The 23,121-nt window shown below is 45.9% G+C and overlaps 1 protein-coding gene across 2 annotated transcripts in view; it reads left to right on the forward strand.

The window, feature by feature from the left end:
- LOC115169979 (lysine-specific demethylase 4A) overlaps positions 1-3,887 on the forward strand; it is a 30,339-nt gene extending 26,452 nt beyond the window's left edge. For both annotated transcript variants that reach the window (XM_029726146.1, XM_029726147.1), the window contains exons 21-22: positions 1,356-1,448; positions 2,834-3,887. In XM_029726146.1, the coding sequence (XP_029582006.1) occupies positions 1,356-1,448; positions 2,834-2,974 (234 nt within the window). In that variant the 3' untranslated portion in view covers positions 2,975-3,887. The remainder of the gene's footprint in view (positions 1-1,355; positions 1,449-2,833) is intronic.
- Positions 3,888-23,121: the final 19,234 nt, after the last annotated feature.

Consider the following 23,121-nt stretch of genomic DNA (forward strand, 5'->3'; position numbering starts at 1 on the left):
AAACAGTTTTAATGACTCCAACCTAAGTGTATGTATTCACCCCCTTTTGCTATGAAGCCCCCATATAAGATCTAGTGCAATCAGTTACCTTCAGAAGTCACATAATTAGTTAGATTGCACACAGGTAGACTTTATTTAAGTGTCACATGATCTCAGTATATATACACACACCTGTTCTGAAAGGCCCCAGAGTCTGCAACACCACTAAGCAAGGGGCGCCACCTAGCAAGCGACACCATGAAGACCAAGGAGCTAACCAAACAGAACTGGGCTTTACAGAACAGTGGCTCAAAAAAATACATTGCTTAAAGAAAACAATAAACAAACACATTTGGTGTTTGCCAAAAAGCATGTGGGAGACTCCCCAAACATGTGGAAGAAGGTACTCTGGTTAGATGAGACTAAAATTGCGCTTTTTGGCCATCAAGGAAAAAGCTATTTCTGGCGCAAACCCAACATCTCATCACCCCGAGAACACCATCCCCACATTGAAGCATGGTGATAGCATCAGGCTCCGGGTATGTTTTTCATCGGCAGGGACTGGGGAAACTGGTCAGAATTGAAGGAATGATGGATGGCGTTAAATACAGGGAAATTCTTGAGGGAAACCTGTTTGTTTTCCAGAGATTTGAGACTGGGACAGAGGTTCACCTTCCAGCAGGACAATGACCCTAAGCATACTGCTAAAGCAACACTCGAGTGGTTTAAGAGGAAACATTTAAATGTCTTGGAATGGCCTAGTCAAAGCCCAGACCTCAATCCAATTGAGAATCTGTGGTATGACATAATGATTGCTGTACACCAGCAGAACCCATCCAACTTGAAGGAGCTGGCAAAGTTTTGCCTTGAAGAGTGGGCAAAAATCCCAGTGGCTAGATGTGCCAAACTTATAGCGACATACCCCAAGAGACTTGCAGCTGTAATTGCTGCAAAAGGTGGCTCTACAAAGTATTGACTTTGGGGGGGTGAATAGTTATGCACGCTCAAGTTCAGTTTTTTTGTCTTATTTCTTGTTTGTTTTACAATAAAACATATTTTGCATCTTCAAAGTGGTAGGCATGATGTGTAAATCAAATGATACAAAAAAATGAATTTTCATTCCAGGTTGTAAGGCTACAATATAGGAAAAATGCCAAGGGGGTTGAATACTTTCTCAAGCCATCGTAGTTAACATATTTTACACTTCATACTGCTGCATACACTTTGTTCCTTGTGACCAGGACAAATTCCAGGCCCTAATTTGGGTGCTGTTAACTGGTGTTTTTGATATACGGTGACTGAAGTACCCTCTTAAGTAACGTTGGATGGAAGCCTGTTTTTGCGTGACTTGTCATTGTTTTTTTGTGCTGACTCAGATGGAGTTTGAGGACGGGTCGTCGTTGTCTGCCAAGAGGGAAGATGTCTACAGTCTAGACGAGGAGCTGCCCAAACGAGTCAAGTCCCGAATGGTGAGACGCGTCTCTCCCAATGTTCCTTAATCCAAACTGATTTATATCAGATTAGGTGATATGAAATCACGCATTTCTGAGAGTTTTGATGAAAATTGGATTCGGTCCATGTTTATAATGCCAATCTATGTAAATGTATTTCTTCAATTCTATTCATAATAAACTCAGCAAAAAAAAGAAACATCCTCTCACTGACAACTGCGTTTATTTTCAGCAAACTTAGCATGTGTAAATATTTGTATGAATCTAACAAGATTCAACAACCTGAGACGAACCGAACAAGTTCCACAGACATGTGACTAACAGAGATTGAATGTGTCCCTGAACAAAGGGGGGGTCAAAATCAAAAGTAACAGTCAGCATCAGTCAGCATGGCCACCAGCTGCATTAAGTACCGCAGTGCATTTCCTCCTCATGGACTGCACCAGATGTGCCAGTTCTTGTTGTGAGATGTTATCCCACTCTTCCACCAAGGCACCTGCAAGTTCCGGACATTTCTGGGGGGAATGGCCCTAGCCCTCCGATCCAACAGGTCCCAGACATGCTCAATAGGATTGAGATCCGGGCTCTTCGCTGGCCATGGCAGAACACTGACATTCCTGTCTTGCAGGAAATCACGCACAGAATGAGCAGTATGGCTGGTGGCATTGTCATGCAGGAGGGTCATGTCAGGATGAGCCTTCAGGAAGGGTACCACATGAGGGAGGAGGTCTTCCCTGTAACGCACAGCGTTGATTGCCTGCAATGACAACAAGCTCAGTCCGATGATGCTGTGACACACCGCCCCAGACCATGACGGACCCTCCACCTCGATCCTGCTCCAGAGTACAGGCCTCGGTGTAACGCTCATTCCTTCGACGATAATCCGACCATCACCCACGGTGAGACAAAACCGCGACTCGTCAGTGAAGAGCACTTTTTGCCAGTCCTGTCTGGTCCAGCGACGGTGGGTTTGTGTCCATAGGCGACGTTGTTGCCGGCGATGACCTGCCTTACAACAGGCCTACGAGCCCTCAGTCCAGCCTATTGCAGACAGTCTGAGCACTGATGGAGGGATTGTGCGTTCCTGGTGTAACTCGGGCAGTTGTTGTTGCCATCCTGTACCTGTCCCGCAGGTGTGATGTTCGGATGTACCGATCCTGTGCAGGTGTTGTTACACGTGGTCTGCCACTGCGAGGACGATCAGCTGTCCGTCCTGTCTCCCTATAACGCTGTCTTAGGCCTCTCCCAGTACAGACATTGCAATTTATTGCCCTGGCCAATTCTTTGAAAGACAGGGTCCTGAAAAAGGGAAGTTTATTTTTTGCTGAGTTTACTATGTTAATGGCTCTTAACTCCTAGATAACTGGATGCTAATTTACTCATGGCCTCTCTCTCTCTTTCAGTCCAAGGCGTCAGACATGCGCTTCGACGGGATATTCACAGAGAAGGAGGTCAAGCAGGGCTCCAAGAGACAGCGAGTCATCAACTCCCGTTACAGAGAGGACTACATCGAGCCTCTCCTATACAGAGTTATGATGGAGTAACCCTCCTCTACTTTATGAACTCACCACACACCCAGAGAGGGGGGCATCTTGGGGCACCCACAGCCTGGACAAGTGGCTCCAAACCTGGGTACTATTAGGAACAAACTCCCTCTCTGGGTGTGTAAGGCTTCCATGCCCCTGGGGCATTTTTTTAAACCACGGCTGGGATTTTAGGGGAGTTTTGGTTCTTTATGAAACTCCCGTATTTCTGTGAATTGTTTCTTCTTCCTCCTTCACTGTCCGTTAATGACAATAGGAACCATCAATGAATTAAGGTGGAATAGGAACATGCTGGGCATTTGTTTTGCATTGCATTATATCATCTGACAACTTGCTGAGTCGGCATTCTAACCTCTAGCATTACCCATCCAAAAGCATTAATTTGACATTTTTACATAAAATATGGTATGTCATAATTCAATACGATTTTTAATAACATGCTGTTAACTGATTACAAAAAATCTGAAGTGCTTTATATGCTTTGCAATACATTTTATGGACTTCATATTATCTCCAATAGGAATGTGCAGGTTTGATTGTGTTTACTGTGACAGTAGGAGGATGATCGAAGTTAGCAGGCCAAGCCTTATGGGCAGTGTTTTCTTGTTGGGTTCAGTTTAGCTATACAATGTTAAAGCTTTGGATTTATTGCATTTACATTTGTCAGTTGTGCAAGTTTGAGCACAACTGTTTTACCACACATCTCACTGCACTTACAATCTCCAAAAAATCCCCAAGATGTATTTATGTGGATAGTTGTTTATGTGCACATTTGTTCTCGTATCTTGAATTGTTGTTTTTTAAACATTTTATTGCCATCCCATGTTGAATTGGTAGTGTGTGTATATGCCAAGGTTAGTCAAGTTACTCGTTCTGCTAAAAAGCACTTATTACAATACCCCGTTCAAAGGCACTTTCATTTTTTCTGTCTTGCCCATTCATCCATGTCTCAAGGCTTAAAAATCCTTCTTTAACAAGTCTCCTCCCCTTCATCTACACTGACATCAATAAGGGATCATAGCATTCACCTGGTCAGTCTGTATATTTCTTTGCTTGCGGTAGCTGAAGTTTGCAATGGCTGTTTTTTAAAGAACTGAACCATGGATTACAGTTTATCCTGGTCCATAGACTATTTTCAGGGTAAGGAACCATCCGTTAAATAGTGAACTTCTCCTTTTAAAAGGGCAATTCTGTCACTTCATCTCCAGCACCAAAGCGGCGTCTCCATGTGAAAACAGCGCGTTTTTAATACAATTTTAAAAAATGCTTCTGTGACACAGGGTAGGAGTGAAGGTGATTTTTAAAACCTGCATCAAGTTTGTTCTTGCTACCCATCACCGCAAATCTCTGTTTGAAAATCATTTTAACTTTTGATGATGTAGTGTTCTGCCCAACGACAAAATGTAGAGATGTGCCGTTTTCACATATTGACACTGGTATTGTGCTGGAGATTATGAAAATAAGGTTGAAAAGCGGTGGAGTTGCCCATTAAGTTCATAACATGAACGTTGTGCAAGAAAAATGAAAACGGCAGCAGCGTTGATGAACATCAATTTCACTGTGCCAGACTTGTCTGTAGTTCCTGGTCAGGCAAAGACAAACAAATGGCATCAGAAACTAAAGTCCCCTTCTCTTCACCATCTTCGCACAAATACTGTATCGGGTTGGATAGTAGGCTGTTACGTACGCCTCTTGGAGGAGAGAACGTAACACCCCGCTACATCAACTCCCCGTGGAGTGAAAAAGTATGTGATTGTAGGTACGGGAAAGGACGACAGAGTCAGAGAAAAATACCGTTTACAGGGAATTTATTATTCCTTAACACTGTAAAGTGGGGAAAAGGGGCTGGACGGAACCAAAGCAAACAAAGTAAAAATTGAGTCCCCTCCTACCTTACCCTAACCTTTAGCACCACCAGACGCGCTAACCAAAATACAGGTGGTTGTCCGCCCAGGTCTTAGATTAAAACTACGGGTTATGTATGCCCGCTGGCCTAAACACTCCCAAGGTGTGTTCCGCTCCCCCCCCGGGAACAAATGAACAGAACAATTTCAATAACCAAAAACACTAAGTCCTATAGGCATACACATACCTCGGAAGGAGTGGCTACAAAATAATATCCACAAAGCTTTTCATGACCGCCACAACAATCAACACAGGACATAAAAATAAGCTCTGTTCCTCGGGCAGGAACACTGGCTTTTATCAAGCTGGAGAAGGAGTTGGTAATTGCAGAGACAGCTGTATCCCCTGACAAGAGAGAGGGATCTGAACTCCAATCTGCGATGGGGCCGACCAATCAGCTGCTTAGAATCCAGGAAGCCATTTCCTGAAATACACACATACAAACCCACAACAACACAGAAACTGGGGAACGTAAAACATAGGTTATAGCCTATATTCAATCACTGGGATTCAATGAGAGGGAACGTTCCTTTTGTGACATACAGTGCATTCTGAAAGTATTAAGACCCTTTGACTTTTTCCACATTTTGTTACATTACAGCCTTATTCTAAAATTGATTAAATCGTTTTTTCCCCTTCATCAATCTACACACAATACCCCATAGTGACAAAGCAAAACTAGGTTTTTAGAAAAGTCTGCAAATGTATTAAAAATAATAAACTGATATCAAATTTACTTAAGTATTCAGACCCCTTTACTCAGTACTTTGTTGAAGCACCTTTTGGCAGCGATTACAGCATTGAGTCTTCTTGGGTATGACGCTACAAGCTTGGCACACCTGTATTTGGGGAGTTTCTCTCATTCTTCTCTGCATATCTTCAAGCTCTGTCAGGTTGGATGGGGAGCGTTGCTGCAAGCTATTTTCAGGTCCCTCCAGATATGTATTTTGTTTTTTTATGTATTATTTCTTACATTGTGTTAGCTTTGAATCTTAAGTGTTATTACATACAGCCAGGAAGAACTATTGGATATCAGAGTGACGTCAACTTACCAGCACAACCAGCACTACGACCAGGAATATGACTTTCCCGAAGCGGATCCTTTGTCCGCACGACCGAGGGCATTTGAACTGATTCCAGAGGCCGACCCGCAACAATACAGCCGGAGGAGAGGGAGCCGGAGCAGCCTTCTAGTGAGACTTTGGAGGCGTGCACACCACCCATTTAGCTACACTCACAATACCATCTGCTAATGTTCGATCAGGTTCAAGTCCGTGCTCTGGCTGGGCCACTCAAGGACATTCAGAGACTTGTCCCGAAGTCACTCCTGCGTTGTCTTAACTGTGTGCTTAGGGTCAGGGTCATTGTCCTGTTGAAAGGTGAACATTCGCCCCAGTCTGAGAACCTGCTCCAGAGCGCTCAGGACTTCATCAAGGATCTCTCTGTACATCTTTCTCTCGATCCTGACTAGTCTCCCAGTCCCTGCCGCTGAAAAACATCCCCGCAGCATGATGCTGCCACCACCATGCTTCACCGTAGAGATGGTGCCAGGTTCCCTCCAGACATGATGCTTGGCATTCAGGCCAAAGAGTTCAATCTCGGTTTCATCAGACCAGAGAATCTTGTTTCTTATGGTCAGAGTCCTTTAGGTGCCTTTTGGCAAACTCCAAGCGGGCTGTCATGTGCCTTTTACTGAGGAGTGGCTTCCGTCTTGCCACTCTACCATAAAGGCCTGATTGGTGGAGTGCTGCAGAGATGGTTGTCCTTCTAGAAGGTTCTCCCATCTCCACAGAGGAACTCTGGCGCTCTGTCAGAGTGACCATCGGGTTCTTGGTCACCTCCCTGACCAAGGCCCTTCTCCCCCGATTCCTCAGTTTGGCCGGGCGGCCAGCTCTAGGAAGACTCTTGGTGGTTCCAAACTTCTTCCATTTGATGGAGGCCACTGTGTTCTTGGACCTTCAAAGCGGCAGAATTGTTTTGGTACACGTCACAAGAGCTGTGCCTTGACACAATCTACGGACAATTCCTTCGACCTCATGGCTTGGTTTTTGCTCTGACATGCACTGTCAACTGTGGGACCTTAAATAGACAGGAGTGTGCCGTTCCAAATCATGTCCAATCAATTTAATTTACCACAGGTGATTTACCAATCAAGTTGTAGAAACATCTCAAGGATGATCAATGGAAACAGGATGCATCTTAGGTCAATTTCGAGTCTCATAGCAAAGGGTCTGAATACTTATGTAAATAAGGTATTTCTGTTTTTCATTTTTTATAAATTTGCTCAATTTCTAAATGTTTTGTTTTGTCATTATGGGGTATTGTGTGTAGATTGAGGGGGGGGAAAAAAAAAATCAATTTTAGAATAAGGCTGTAGCGCAACAAAATGTGGAAAAAGTCAAGGGGTCTGAATACTTTCAGAATGCACTGTAAATATAACCATAGAACATACCATTACATGCATGATTGTGGCACATAGCGCGCGATCTGGTCTTCATATGGTATTTCTACCACATGAAGAGCATTGCATCCTAATGCTGTTTACACCCCAGGGGGGTCTGCTATTTTCCCCTGGTTTCTGCTGTTGGCATCAGATTGCATCCTTCCCCGCTTTACAGGTGCACAGAATGGCTTGTGGAGTGGGAGACCTGTGAGGTGTGGAGAGCTCCACTGCAATTTGGTGAGTGTTGGCCCCTGGCACTCTGTGCACTTCTACTCCTTATGGGATTAATTAACACAAACAAACATTACAATAATTCACTGTGGTAATTCTTCTTCCGGTGTTTTCTGCAGTGTGTATCGCATAAAGAGTCAAAAAATAATAATAATATATATATATATATATATGTATGTATGTATGTATGTATGTATGTGTATATATATATATATATATATATATGTATATATATATATATATATATATATATATATGTGTGTATATATATATATATATATATATATATGTATATATATATATATATATGTATATGTTGTTTGGATCGAAAGTATTTGTCATTGGTTTCAATAATGGATCCTGAAAATCAATAGTCTATAGGACATTTTTACAGGACTATGGGAAGCTTGCACAGAGACAATGTAGTTGTCTTTCCTACTATAACAGAATAGTTAGAAATTAGATGATGACAATCATTAACACACAATAGGCCTACTGTACATGGAGACAACACATTCACTATACTGAAAAGCCAATAAGTGACCAAAATGTAAAGGTCCAATGCAGACAATCTCAATATCAAATCAGTTCTGAGTAACAATTAAGTACCTTACTGTGATTGTTTTCAATTAAATTGTTTTCATCGTATTATTCCAACCTCATAGTGTGGAAATGTATATAAAACACGGAACATCCTGTTTTGACTGCACTGGGCTCTTAAATTTTCAAGCAATAAGGAAGTAAGGAAATTAAACAGAATAATGTTTTTTCCCTGTAACTGAAGACGAGTTCTTAGGTTCTTATCTTTGGTGGAAATCAAGATGACGAAGTCTGGTGGTCAAAGACCACAATGTTGCTATTTTCTGCAACGTTTCTCATCCTGTTCAATGATCAGTACACAAGGTGCCTTCGGAAAGTATTCACACCCCTTGACTTTTTCCATATTTTGTTGTGTTACAGCCTGAATTTTTTTATTGATTGAATTGAGATTTTGTCACTGACCTAAACACAATACCCCGTCATGTCAAAGTGGAATTATATGTTTTTCAAATGTTTACAAATTAAGTAAAAATGAAAAGCTGAAATGTCTTGAGTCAAGTATTCAACTCCTTTGGTATGGGATGCCTAAATAATTGCTTAACAAGTCACATAATGTTGCATGGACTCACTGTGTGCAATATTATTTAACATAATTTTTAAATGACTACCTCATCTCTGTACCCCACACATACAATTATCTGTAAGGTCCGTCAAGTCGCGCAGTGAATTTCAAACCACAAAGACCAGGGAGGTTTTTCAATGCCTCGCAAAGAAGGGCACCTATTGGTAGATTTAAAAAAAGCAGGCATTAAATATCCCTTTGAGCATAGTGTAGTTAACAATTACACTTTGGACGGTGTATCAATACATCCAGTCACTACAAAGATACAGGCATCCTTCCTAACTCAGTTGCCGGAAAAGAAGGAAACCGCTCAGGGATTTCACCATGCAGCATATGGTGACTTTTTAAACAACATTGTAGTTACTCCACAATAGTAAAAGAAGGAAGTCTGTACAGAATATAAATATTTCAAACATGCATCCTGTTTGAAATATGGCACTAAAGTAAAACTACAAAACATTTGGCAAACAAATTAACTTCATGTCCTGAATACAAAGCGTTATGTTTGGGGCAAATCCAACGCAACACATCACTGAGTACCACTCTTAATTTTTTTTCCAAGCATTGTGGTGGCTGCATCATGTTATGGGTATGCTTGTCATTGGCATGGGCTAGGGAGTTTTTTGGGATAAAAAGAAACAGAAGAAAGCTAAGCACAGGTGAAATCCTAGAGGAAAACCTGGTTGTCTGCTTTCCAACAGACACTGGGGGACAAATTCACCTTTCAGCAGGACAATAACCTAAAACACAAGGCCAAATATGTTTTTTTTTATTTTTTTATTTCACCTTTATTTAACCAGGTAAGCTAGTTGAGAACAAGTTCTCATTTACAACTGCGACCTGGCCAAGATAAAGCAAAGCAGTGCAACAGAAACAACAACACTGGAGTTGCTTACCAAGATGACATTGAATGTTCCTGAGTGGCCAGGTTTTGACTTGAATAGTCTTGAAAATCTATGGCAAGACTTGAAAATGGCTGTCTGGCAAAGATCAACAACACGCCTGACAGAGCTTGAATAATAATTTGCAAATGTTGCACAATCCAGGTGTGGAAATCTCTTAGATTTACCCAGAAAGACTAACAGCTGTAAAAGTTGCCAAAGGTGATTTTAACATGTATTGACTCAGGAGTGTGAATACTTATGTAAATGAATTTATGTAAGTGAGTTTTTTTATTATGTAAATGAATTTTTTTATTGATTGAATTGAGATATTTCATTTTCAATACATCTGCAAAAATGTTTTTTACTTTGTCTTTATAGGTTATTGTGTGTAAATGGGTGAGAAATGTTGAATTCAGGCTGTTACACAACAACATGTGGAATAGGACAAGGGGTATGTGTACTTTCTGAAGGCACTGTACGCTCTCTAGAAGGCCTGCCAGCAACTGTGCTGAGTGTGTGATGGCACTGTGCCAGTTAAAGTGGGGTAATTTCTTTTGGCAGCCATTGACTAACTGCGTGTGTATGTAAAGGAAATTACTAAAGGGAGTGACAGACAAACTCCTACAGAGTTACATCACTGGACTCGTTCTGTAATTGGTTCATTCAGTGGGCACTTCTACAAGCAGGGGATGCTAAAGGATATGTAGTAATCTAGAGGCGAAAGAAACGCACACCTATTTAGGTGAGGTGCTGGCTAGCGGAGTAGAACACTTGAAACATTTGAGAGCTGCACACTCTAGGAGCTCAGATGCAATAATGTAATAACCTAATATCCAACATTTCAACAGACAAGCTGTCTTCATCAGGGTGTAATGACAAATGCTGCGGGGTGACTAGTTTATATAGTGTCAAAGGACACACAGGTGTCTGTAATCATGGCCGGGTGTGGCCTGATCATTGGTTAATTGTCATATATTAAAATATATTGCATACAAAAAACACAAATGGATAGCATACGATCATAGATACAATTTGGCTACAAGAATGGCTTCAGATCAAAGTCTACGTTGAGACCGAAGGGACGAAATCTTTAATTTAAAGACCCCTGCTCCCTTCGGTCTCAAAGTAGACTTTGATCTGAAGCCATTCTTGTAGCCAAATTGTATCTATGATCGTATGCTATCCATTTGTGTTTTTTGTATGCAATTTTAATAAATGACAATTAAGCAATGATATCAGGCCACACCCGGCCATGATTACAGACACCTGTGTGTCCTTTGACACTATATAAACTAGTCACCCCGCAGCGTTTGTCATTACACCCTGATGAAGACAGCTTGTCTGTTGAAACGTTGGACATTAGGTTATTACATTACTGCATCTGAGCTCCTAGAGTGTGCGGCTCTCCTTTAAATGTTTTAAGATATGTAGTAATCATATTCATTACATGTCATTATGTACATTGTGTTGAGAGGATGAAATAACATATGCCCTTACTGATTTATGTCCTGGGTCGACCTCTGACTGTTTCCCAGGTAATGTGGGTTCTGCTAGCTCTAGTTCAACCATAGTAGTCATGCCTCGAGCTCATGCACCATACTTCCTGAGCTCACCATACTAAGCCATTGTGCTCTGACATGTACAGGCATTGACATGTACAGGCATTGCGTAAACCAACTCCAGAGAGAGTTCTGCCAGGTTTCTGTCCCTGTAGGGCAGAGAGAGACTTGCTGTGAGGAGAGTGCCTGTGTTCAGGTGGCAGGGTTGGTTCATCGACTCTGTTCAGCTCTATCTCCCCCGGGGGCCTGGGAGACTTACAGAGAGCCACCTGTAGCCACATGACTGGCTAATGAGCATTGCCGCTGGGCTGCGTGCCCTCGCACCCCACCCTTCCCCGGGCCCTGGCAGAGGTTCATATCAACATCTGCTGATGGACAGGCAGAAATGCCGAGCCTTGAACTGAGCAGCTTTGTTTGCCTTTTCCATGTGCCTCTGCTAGATGGAGAAATCAATGGTCGCTGACAAAAAAAAAAAACTAAGATCACCTCTGTCTGAGAATTTAAAAAATGAGGCAAACCACAATACTGTATATCCATATGAAAATACTTTTCTAACTAAATGATGTTTGAATTTAATTATGTTTCAGTAGAATGAATATCAAAACTCCCCAAAAGTGTTGTATGACTTAAATGTTTTATGACTTGGGCCTACACTTGCATGAAAGCAAGTTTTATATGTGACATATTCATAGTAACTTTTCTATATTTCCTTAGGCAACGTTTTTTAGGTGATTCAGAGCTGACAGTACACCGCAAACAAAGACGTTTTGTTTACTCAAAGTCGCAAGGTCCTTTTGGAGACTAGAGGAAACAGACCCTCAATAGATATCAAACTGTTTCTGTTCCCCAGGTTGTCAATGTAGTTCATCTCTAATAGTGATGCCATTGTGGTGTGAAATGTTACTCAGAACCGGAGTTCTGTAAAAGCGTAGTGTATAATATCCTTTGTCTGAGCAGCAGTGCTGGTTGAACTCTGAAGAGAGGAGGTTACTCACGGCTCCCCATTGTGCTGGTTGCGTAACACCAGTGGAGTTGTCATCATCCCAAAATGTACATATTATATTGGAAAACGTTTTTGAACTGTGACACATTTTATTATGATATATTGTTGCAATGAGAAAAATAAGTAGGGCAAGTTGCTAAGCGTATGTTTTCTACTTATACTGTAGCCTGTATGCATTTCTATGTTATTTAGTTATTATTTTAGTGGTTCTCTTTTTTTCAGAACTTTTTTTGTTGCTCAATCCCACTGAATGAGTTATTTATTACACCGCTTACATTAAGTAATACAAACATGAACCAGTCATTGATGAAGAGATCTGTCAAAGGGAAGAAAGGCCCTTCTCTTTTCCACTGACACTGACTTTGCTGATAAATGCTTTGTTGAGGAAAAATGCATTTGATTGTGATGTGTTGTTGTCTCACTTAGCCATCTTAAGATCAATGCACTAATTGTACGTCAAATCAAATTTTATTAGTCACATGTGCTGAATACAACAGGTGTAGACCTTACAGTGAAATGCTTACTTACGTGCCCCTAAACAACAATGCAGTTAAAAAAATTACGGATAAGAATAAGAAATAAAAGGAACAAGTAATTAGAGAGCAGCAGTAAAATAACAATAGCGAGACTATATACAGGGGGGTACTGGTACAGAGTCAATGTGCGGGGGCACTGGTTAGTTGAGGTAATATGTACATGTAGGTAGAGTTATTAAAGTGACTATGCATAGATGATAACAACAGAGAGTAGCAGTGGTGTAAAAGAGGGGGGGGAATGCAAATATGTTGGGTAGCCATCTGATTAGATGTTCAGGAGTCTTATGGCCTGGGGGTAGAAGCCTCTTGGACCTAGACTTGGCGCTCCGGTACCGCTTGCCGTGCGGTAGCAGAGAGAACAGTCTATGACTGGGGTGGCTGGAGTCTTTTACCATAAGTCACTCTGGATAAGAGCGTCTGCTAAATAACTAAAATGTAAAAATGCATAATAAAACATTTCTTATTACCTTTAATGCCCAGTTTCGTGTTTCACACACAGTTAATATTTGTATGATTTACAATAAATGCAATACCCTGTATTCAAAGTAAATATTTTTAATCAAAAGGACCTTTGCTCATAAAGTATAACAGAAATCAGAACCATACAATATATAATCGTTTCAGTTGAAACCTCAACGGCTATATTGAGAAAAACCAAGCGGTTCATTTGGCTTCATTGGTTCTGTAGATCCACTGTGATTGGCTGCCTGGTGTCAAAGCAGGTGGGTGTGTTAGATAGGTCCTCAGGACCCACAATGAATAGGAGAGCCATACTGAGGCTATGAATTACCCAATGACAAACCAAGACAGAAGCGCTGAAGTGGGTCACTAAGAATAATTGGATTTAATACAGCCAATGTGAAAGTGTGGGAGATCGGTAATGGGGGTAAGACAATGGGGAATGTGTAAGTTATTTCGAGAGGTGTGAGTTTCTAAATGAAAGGTGAAAGAAGTCAACAGTAATCAGTAGGGTCTCGCCCTTCATACCACCATGGATGTGATGGCTTTCGCCATTAACAGTAAACCATCGGAAATGCAGAAAATCAGATCAATTGTGCCTCTTTATTTTCATCCACCATTCTCTCACCCAAACCCCCATTCTCTCACCCAAACCCCCATTCTCTCACTCTCACTCCATAATCCCTCTTTCCTCCTTATGCCCTATTTTCTCTCCTTCTGCCTCTATCTCTCTCTGCGTCTCTCTCTTTTTTCTTTCATAAGGAATGCAAAAGTTAGGCAGTACACATGGCTAAAAGTTAATGAAGGTGGTGTCAGTGCAGCAAGGTTAGACAGGTTGTATGTATCTGATCACTACTGTAGTAGGGTTGGAAGGTTAGACAGGTTGTATGTATCTGATCACTACTGTAGTAGGGTTGGAAGGTTAGACAGGTTGTATGTATCTGATCACTACTGTAGTAGGGTTGGAAGGTTAGACAGGTTGTATGTATCTGATCTCTACTGTAGTAGGGTTGGAAGGTTAGACAGGTTGTATGTATCTGATCACTACTGTAGTAGGGTTGGAAGGTGTGACATTACTCCTGTGGGTTTTTCTGATCACCATAATGTGACTGTTGATATTCACTTGAACTGAGGTTTGTTTCTACATGAAAGAGTGAAGGGTGCCTTGATTAGGACTCGCTTTGGTACCCTCAAGGAAATGAATGCTCCTTGCATTTTTTTTTTAACCACTAGGACAGTGGACATTACAACGCAAACAGATGGTCTGCCTTCGTCTCCCTGATGGGAAGGTGACCACGGATGACGGTGAGACGCATCAACATGTCGAGGATTTCTACTCTGCCCTCTACAAGGCGGAAGATTGTGATCCTCTGTGTGCTGAACAGTTGTTTCATGGACTTCCTCAATTGGGCCCTGAGCAGAGAGCTGCTTTGGACTCTGACTTTACTCTGCAGGAGCTGCCCACTGCAGTTATGCAGCTCTCATCAGGCCGAGCCCCTGGCATCGATGGTTTACCATCTGACTTCTACAAGCACTTTTGGGGGTCTATTGGGGGGTTATGAAGTGGTGTGGGAATCTTTTCATGAGGGTTCTCTTCATGTATCTTGTCAACGTGCTTCAAGGTGCCAAAAAAACGGAGATTTAACATTTAAGTCATTTAGCAGACGCTCTTATTCAGAGCGACTTAGAAATTGGTGCATTCACCTTATGATATCCAGTGGAACAACCACTTTACAATAGTACATCTAAATCTTTTAGGGGGGGGTTAGAAGGATTACTTTGTCCTATCCCAGGTATTCCTTAAAGAGGTGGGGTTTCAGGTGTCTTGGAAGGTGGTGATTGACTCCGCTGTCCTGGCGTCGTGAGGGAGCTTGTTCCACCATAGGGGTGCCAGAGCAGCGAACAGTTTTGACTGGGCTGAGCGGGAACTGTGCTTCCTCAGAGGTAGGGGGGCCAGCAGGCCAGAGGTGGATGAGCGCAGTGCCCTCGTTTGGGTGTAGGGACTGATCAGAGCCTGAAGGTACGGAGGTGCCGTTCCCCTCACAGCTCCGTAGGCAAGCACCATGGTCTTGTAGCGGATGCGAGCTTCAACTGGAAGCCAGTGGAGAGAGCAGAGGAGCGGGGTGACGTGAGAGAACTTGGGAAGGTTGAACACCAGACGGGCTGCGGCGTTCTGGATGAGTTGTAGGGGTTTAATGGCACAGGCAGGGAGCCCAGCCAACAGCGAGTTGCAGTAATCCAGACGGGAGATGACAAGTGCCTGGATTAGGACCTGCGCCGCTTCCTGTGTGAGGCAGGGTCGTACTCTGCGAATGTTGTAGAGCATGAACCTACAGGATCGGGTCACCGCCTTGATGTTAGTGGAGAACGACAGGGTGTTGTCCAGGGTCACGCCAAGGTTCTTAGCACTCTGGGAGGAGGACACAATGGAGTTGTCAACCGTGATGGCGAGATCATGGAACGGGCAGTCCTTCCCCGGGAGGAAAAGCAGCTCCGTCTTGCCGGGGTTCAGCTTGAGGTGGTGATCCGTCATCCACACTGATATGTCTGCCAGACATGCAGAGATGCGATTCGCCACCTGGTTATCAGAAGGGGGAAAGGAGAAGATTAATTGAGTGTCGTCTGCATAGCAATGATAGGAGAGACCATGTGAGGATATGACAGAGCCAAGTGACTTGGTGTATAGCGAGAATAGGAGAGGGCCTAGAACTGAGCCCTGGGGGACACCAGTGGTGAGAGCACGTGGTGCGGAGACAGATTCTCGCCACGCCACCTGGTAGGAGCGACCTGTCAGGTAGGACGCAATCCAAGCGTGGGCCGCACCGGAGATGCCCAGCTCGGAGAGGGTGGAGTGGAGGATCTGGTGGTTCACAGTATCAAAGGCAGCAGATAGGTCTAGAAGGATGAGAGCAGAGGAGAGAGAGTTAGCTTTAGCAGTGCGGAGAGCCTCCGTGATACAGAGAAGAGCATTCTCAGTTGAGTGACCAGTCTTAAAACCTGACTGATTTGGGTCAAGAAGGTCATTCTGAGAGAGATAGCAAGAGAGCTGGCCAAGGACGGCACGTTCAAGAGTTTTGGAGAGAAAAGAAAGAAGGGATACTGGTCTGTAGTTGTTGACATCGGAGGGATCGAGTGTAGGTTTTTTCAGAAGGGGTGCAACTCTCGCTCTCTTGAAGACGGAAGGGACGTAGCCAGCAGTCAAGGATGAGTTGATGAGCGAGGTGAGGTAAGGGAGAAGGTCTCCGGAAATGGTCTGGAGAAGAGAGGAGGGGATAGGGTCAAGCGGGCAGGTTGTTGGGTGGTCGGCCGTCACAAGATGCGAGATTTCATCTGGAGAGAGGGGGGAGAAAGAGGTCAAAGCACAGGGTAGGGCAGTGAGCTCGCAATGAGTCGTCGAGCCACGGAGCAGGAGGGGAGGACCGAGCCGGCCTGGAGGATAGGGGACATAGAGTCAAAGGATGCAGAAAGGGAGGAGAGGAGGGTTGAGGAGGCAGAATCAGGAGATAGGTTGGAGAAGGTTTGAGCAGAGGGAAGAGATGATAGGATGGAAGAGGAGAGAGTAGCGGGAGAGAGAGAGCGAAGGTTGCGACGGCGCAATACCTTCCGAGTAGGGGCAGAGTGAGAAGTGTTGGAGGAGAGCGAGAGGGAAAAGGATACAAGGTAGTGGTCGGAGACTTGGTGGGGAGTTGCAATGAGATTAGTGGAAGAACAGCATCTAGTAAAGATGAGGTCAAGCGTATTGCCTGCCTTGTGAGTAGGGGGGTAAGGTGAGAGGGTGAGGTCAAAAGAGGAGAGGAGTGGAAAGAAGGAGGCAGAGAGGAATGAGTCAAAGGTAGACGTGGGGAGGTTAAAGTCACCCAGAACTGTGAGAGGTGAGCCATCCTCAGGAAAGGAACTTATCAAGGCATCAAGCTCATTGATGAACTCTCCAAGGGTACCTGGAGGGCGATAAATGATAAGGATGTTAAGCTTGAAAGGGCTGGTAACTGTGACAGCATGGAATTCAAAGGATGCGATAGACAGATGGGTCAGGGGAGAAAGAGAGAATGTCCACTTGGGAGAGATGAGGATTCCAGTGCCACCACCCCGCTGGCCAGATGCTCTCGGGGTGTGCGAGAACACGTGGGCAGATGAGGAGAGAGCAGTAGGAGTAGCAGTGTTATCTGTGGTAATCCATGTTTCCGTCAGCGCCAAGAAGTCGAGGGACTGGAGGGTAGCATAGGCTGAGATGAACTCTGCCTTGTTGGCCGCAGACCGGCAGTTCCAGAGGCTGCCGGAGACCTGGAACTCCACGTGGGTTGTGCGCGCTGGCACCACCAGGTTAGAGTGGCAGCGGCCACGCGGTGTGAAGCGTTTGTTTGGCCTGTGCAGAGGGGAGAGAACAGGGATAGACAGACACATAGTTGACAAGCTACAGAAGAGGCTACGCTAATGCAAAGGAGATTGGAATGACAAGTGGACTACACGTCTCGAATGTTCAGAAAGTTAAGCTTACGTTGCAAAAATCTTATTGACTAAAAAGACTAAAATGATACAGTGCTGCTGGCTGGTGAAGTAGGCTAACTAGCAGTGGCTGTGTTGTTGACTTTGTTTGAAAGTGTAGCTGGCTAGGTAACCTCGATAGTTTCAGTACTACACCATTATCATGATACAAAGGCTCTTCTAAAAAATTGGCGACTTGTTGCATTGCTGTGTGCGGAATATAAAATGGTATCTAAATGTCTCCCAAACAGGTTGAAATAATATCTGGGGCTGTTGGTCCACAAGGACCAGTCTTACTGTGTACCTGACCGCTCTGTTGTTGATAACTTGTTTCTGATAAGAGATGTTTTAGACATTTGTAAACTGTCTGATGTAAATGTGGGTTTACTTTCTTTGGATCAGGAGAAGGCCTTTGACCGTGTGGACCACCAGTACTTGTTCAAAACAATGAAAGCCTTTGGGTTTGGGGATGTTTTTTTGTCTTGGATGAGTTTACTGTATGCTGGGGCCTCATGTATGGTGAAGGTAGGGGGTGGTTTGAGCTGCCCCATCCCCGTCCAAAGGGGTATCAGGCAGGGATGCCCAATTTCAGGACAGTGATATTGTCTGGCAATTGAACCAATGCTTTGTTTTTTTAAGAGCGAGTCTTACTGGTTTCTCTGTGCCAGGTGTAATGAAGGGTCCCATGACAGCACTGTCTGCGTATGCAGATGATGTGACAGTTTTAATTACAGGGAGTGAGGATGTTAAGGTTCTCTCAAACGCTTTAAAGGTGTGTGAGGGGGCCTCCTCAGCTAGTCAATTGGGAAAAGAGTGAATCGCTGTGGGCAGGTCAGCTTCAGATGGGGTCCGCTCCACGGTTACTAGGGGGGATTCAGATGGGGTCTGCTCCACGGTTACCTGGGGGGCTTCAGATGGGGTCTGCTCCACGGTTACCAAGGGGGATTCAGATGGGGTCTGCTCCACGGTTACCAGGGGGGCTTCAGATGGGGTCTGCTCCACGGTTACCAGGGGGGCTTCAGATGGGGTCCGCTCCACGGTTACCAGGGGGTCTTCAGATGGGGTCCACTCCACGGTTACCAGGGGGGCTTCAGATGGGGTCCACTCCACGGTTACCAGGGGGGGCTTCAGATGGGGTCAGCTCCACGGTTACCAGGGGGGCTTCAGATGGGGTCCGCTCCACGGTTACCAGGGGGGCTTCAGATGGGGTCCGCTCCACAGTTACCAGGGGGGCTTCAGATAGGGTCCGCTCCACGGTTACCAGGGGGGCTTCAGATGGGGTCCGCTCCACGGTTACCAGGGGGGCTTCAGATGGGGTCCGCTCCACGGTTACCAGGGGGGCTTCAGATGGGGTCCGCTCCACGGTTACCCGGGGGGCTTCAGATGGGGTCCGCTCCACGGTTACCAGGGGGGCTTCAGATGGGGTCCGCTCCACGGTTACCAGGGGGTCTTCAGATGGGGTCCGCTCCACGGTTACCAGGGGGGCTTCAGATGGGGTCCGCTCCACGGTTACCAGGGGGGCTTCAGATGGGGTCCGCTCCACGGTTACCAGGGGGGCTTCAGATGGGGTCCGCTCCACGGTTACCAGGGGGGCTTCAGATGGGGTCCGCTCCACGGTTACCAGGGGGGCTTCAGATGGGGTCAGCTCCACGGTTACCAGGGGGGCTTCAGATGGGGTCTGCTCCACAGTTACCAGGAGGGATTCAGAGATGGGATGAAGACTTTTTTTTCTCTAGGCTCTGATGTCTTTCAGAAAAAGAACTGGGAGGGTGTAGTGGAGAAGGTGTGTGCCAGATTGTCAAGGTGGAAATGGGTGCTACCCCAGCTGTCTTATTGGGGGTGCTGGTAGCCAATAATCTAGCTGCCTCTACCCTGTGGCACAGACTAATGATTTTACAGCTACCGTCTGATACAAGAGCTTCAGAGAACCCTTGTCAATTTCTTCTGGTCAACATTAGATTAAAGCTGCAGCCCTGTACCTGCCACTGCACCAGGGTGGGTAAGGCCTGGTGGACATTTCTTCCAGGATCATGCTTTCCGGCTTCAAGCAGCCCAGAGACTGTTGTACAGTGACGGTTCTAGCAGCCCAGAGACTGTTGTACAGTGACGGTTCTAGCAGCCCAGAGACTGTTGTACAGTGACGGTTCTAGCAGCCCAGAGACAGTTGTACAGAGACGGTTCTAGCAGCCCAGAGACTGTTGTACAGTGACGGTTCTAGCAGCCCAGAGACTGTTGTACAGAGACGGTTCTAGCAGCCCAGAGACTGTTGTACAGAGACGGTTCTAGCAGCCCAGAGACTGTTGTACAGAGACGGTTCTAGCAGCCCAGAGACTGTTGTACAGAGACGGTTCTACCAGCCCAGAGACTGTTGTACAGAGACGGTTCTAGCAGCCCAGAGACTGTTGTACAGTGACGGTTCTAGCAGCCCAGAGACTGTTGTACAGAGACGGTTCTAGCAGCCCAGAGACTGTTGTACAGTGACGGTTCTAGCAGCCCAGAGACTGTTGTACAGTGACGGTTCTAGCAGCCCAGAGACTGTTGTACAGAGACGGTTCTAGCAGCCCAGAGACTGTTGTACAGTGACGGTTCTAGCAGCCCAGAGACTGTTGTACAGAGACGGTTCTAGCAGCCCAGAGACTGTTGTACAGTGACGGTTCTAGCAGCCCAGAGACTGTTGTACAGAGACGGTTCTAGCAGCCCAGAGACTGTTGTACAGTGACGGTTCTAGCAGCCCAGAGACTGTTGTACAGAGACGGTTCTAGCAGCCCAGAGACTGTTGTACAGTGACGGTTCTAGCAGCCCAGAGACTGTTGTACAGAGACGGTTCTAGCAGCCCAGAGACTGTTGTACAGTGACGGTTCTAGCAGCCCAGAGACTGTTGTACAGAGACGGTTCTAGCAGCCCAGAGACTGTTGTACAGAGACGGTTCTAGCAGCCCAGAGACTGTTGTACAGTGACGGTTCTAGCAGCCCAGAGACTGTTGTACAGAGACGGTTCTAGCAGCCCAGAGACTGTTGTACAGAGACGGTTCTAGCAGCCCAGAGACTGTTGTACAGAGACGGTTCTAGCAGCCCAGAGACTGTTGTACAGAGACGGTTCTACCAGCCCAGAGACTGTTGTACAGAGACGGTTCTAGCAGCCCAGAGACTGTTGTACAGTGACGGTTCTAGCAGCCCAGAGACTGTTGTACAGAGACGGTTCTAGCAGCCCAGAGACTGTTGTACAGTGACGGTTCTAGCAGCCCAGAGACTGTTGTACAGTGACGGTTCTAGCAGCCCAGAGACTGTTGTACAGAGACGGTTCTAGCAGCCCAGAGACTGTTGTACAGAGACGGTTCTAGCAGCCCAGAGACTGTTGTACAGTGACGGTTCTAGCAGCCCAGAGACTGTTGTACAGTGACGGTTCTAGCAGCCCAGAGACTGTTGTACAGTGACGGTTCTAGCAGCCCAGAGACTGTTGTACAGTGACGGTTCTAGCAGCCCAGAGACTGTTATACAGAGACGGTTCTAGCAGCCCAGAGACTGTTGTACAGAGACGGTTCTAGCAGCCCAGAGACTGTTGTACAGTGACGGTTCTAGCAGCCCAGAGACTGTTGTACAGAGACGGTTCTAGCAGCCCAGAGACTGTTGTACAGTGACGGTTCTAGCTGGGTCGACACAGCCTATACAGTGATGAGGAGAGCGGCTGTTTGGGCTTAGATAAGCACCTTTTCCTCTTAAAGCTGGAGGGGAGTGCTTTTTCTGGCTTGACTCCATTTTATGAGTCTGTTATGCAGGCTTGGAGAGTTTTTGTCATGTCTCGTAAGGCCGGCACGCCACCAGGGATGTGGCTTTTTGAAGAGCCTCTGTTTTACAACACTGCCATGCAGTCCCGTTTTCTGGGTTCAGCCAGCCTACGTTCATGTCTGTTAGGTGTGGGGTGTACCAAGCTGGGTCATCTGATGCGGAGCAGGAGCAGATTGGTGGAGGAGCTGGGAGAAAGAGCGGGGATCCAATCATCTCGACTACTGAGGAAGGTTATAACTGAGGTCTGCGATTCCTTGCCAGTACTTCATCAGCAGTATGTGACAGACACTTCCAATTCTGATCGGTGGACAGAGGGTCTGGATGATATGTTCCCTGTGCTGAATGTTAGTGCTGCGGTGGGGGCGTTAGAGGAGGATGGAGGGTCTGGATGATGTGTTCCCTGTGCTGAATGTTAGTGCTGCAGTGGGGGCATTAGAGGAGGATGGAGGGTCTGGATGATGTGTTCCCTGTGCTGAATGTTAGTGCTGCTGGGGCGTTAGAGGAGGGCGGAGGGTCTGGATGATGTGTTCCCTGTGCTGAATGTTAGTGCTGCTGGGGCGTTAGAGGAGGGCGGAGGGTCTGGATGATGTGTTCCCTGTGCTGAATGTTAGTGCTGCTGCTGGGGCATTAGAGGAGGATGGAGGGTCTGGATGATGTGTTCCCTGTGCTGAATGTTAGTGCTGCTGCTGGGGCATTAGAGGAGGATGGAGGGTCTGGATGATATGTTCCCTGTGCTGAATGTTAGTGCTGCGGTGGGGGCATTAGAGGAGGATGGAGGGTCTGGATGATATGTTCCCTGTGCTGAATGTTAGTGCTGCTGCTGGGGCATTAGAGGAGGATGGAGGGTCTGGATGATATGTTCCCTGTGCTGAATGTTAGTGCTGCGGTGGGGGCATTAGAGGAGGATGGAGGGTCTGGATGATATGTTCCCTGTGCTGAATGTTAGTGCTGCGGTGGGGGCGTTAGAGGAGGATGGAGGGTCTGGATGATGTGTTCCCTGTGCTGAATGTTAGTGCTGCTGGGGCGTTAGAGGAGGATGGAGGGTCTGGATGATATGTTCCCTGTGCTGAATGTTAGTGCTGCTGCTGGGGCATTAGAGGAGGATGGAGGGTCTGGATGATATGTTCCCTGTGCTGAATGTTAGTGCTGCGGTGGGGGCATTAGAGGAGGATGGAGGGTCTGGATGATATGTTCCCTGTGCTGAATGTTAGTGCTGCGGTGGGGGGCGTTAGAGGAGGATGGAGGGTCTGGATGATGTGTTCCCTGTGCTGAATGTTAGTGCTGCTGGGGCGTTAGAGGAGGATGGAGGGTCTGGATGATGTGTTCCCTGTGCTGAATGTTAGTGCTGCGGTGGGGCCGTTAGAGGAGGACTTGGGGATGCTGCTTTCCTTCCATACCCTGGAGGGGTGAAATGGACGAGTTGGGCGAGTGTGTTTGGTCCAGGTCCCTCCCCAAAAGGCTGTTGGTGGTATTTGTATAAACTGCCTATTGAAAAGAAGACACCTGACCTCCAATGGAGGATAATACATGAAGCCATAGCCACCAACATGCATCTGGTACACCTGGATCCTACTGTTGGGGAGGGGTGTCCAGTCTGAAACTCTGGCACATCTGTTCTTACAGTGTCCCAAGTTGGTGGGGATGATTGACCTGATCACTAGCTGGTTCTTAGCTCTGGGAGAGGTTTTGTCTTCCCAA

This window comes from Salmo trutta, chromosome 31 (assembly GCF_901001165.1).
Source record: "Salmo trutta chromosome 31, fSalTru1.1, whole genome shotgun sequence".
In the NCBI taxonomy this organism is placed as follows: domain Eukaryota; kingdom Metazoa; phylum Chordata; class Actinopteri; order Salmoniformes; family Salmonidae; genus Salmo; species Salmo trutta.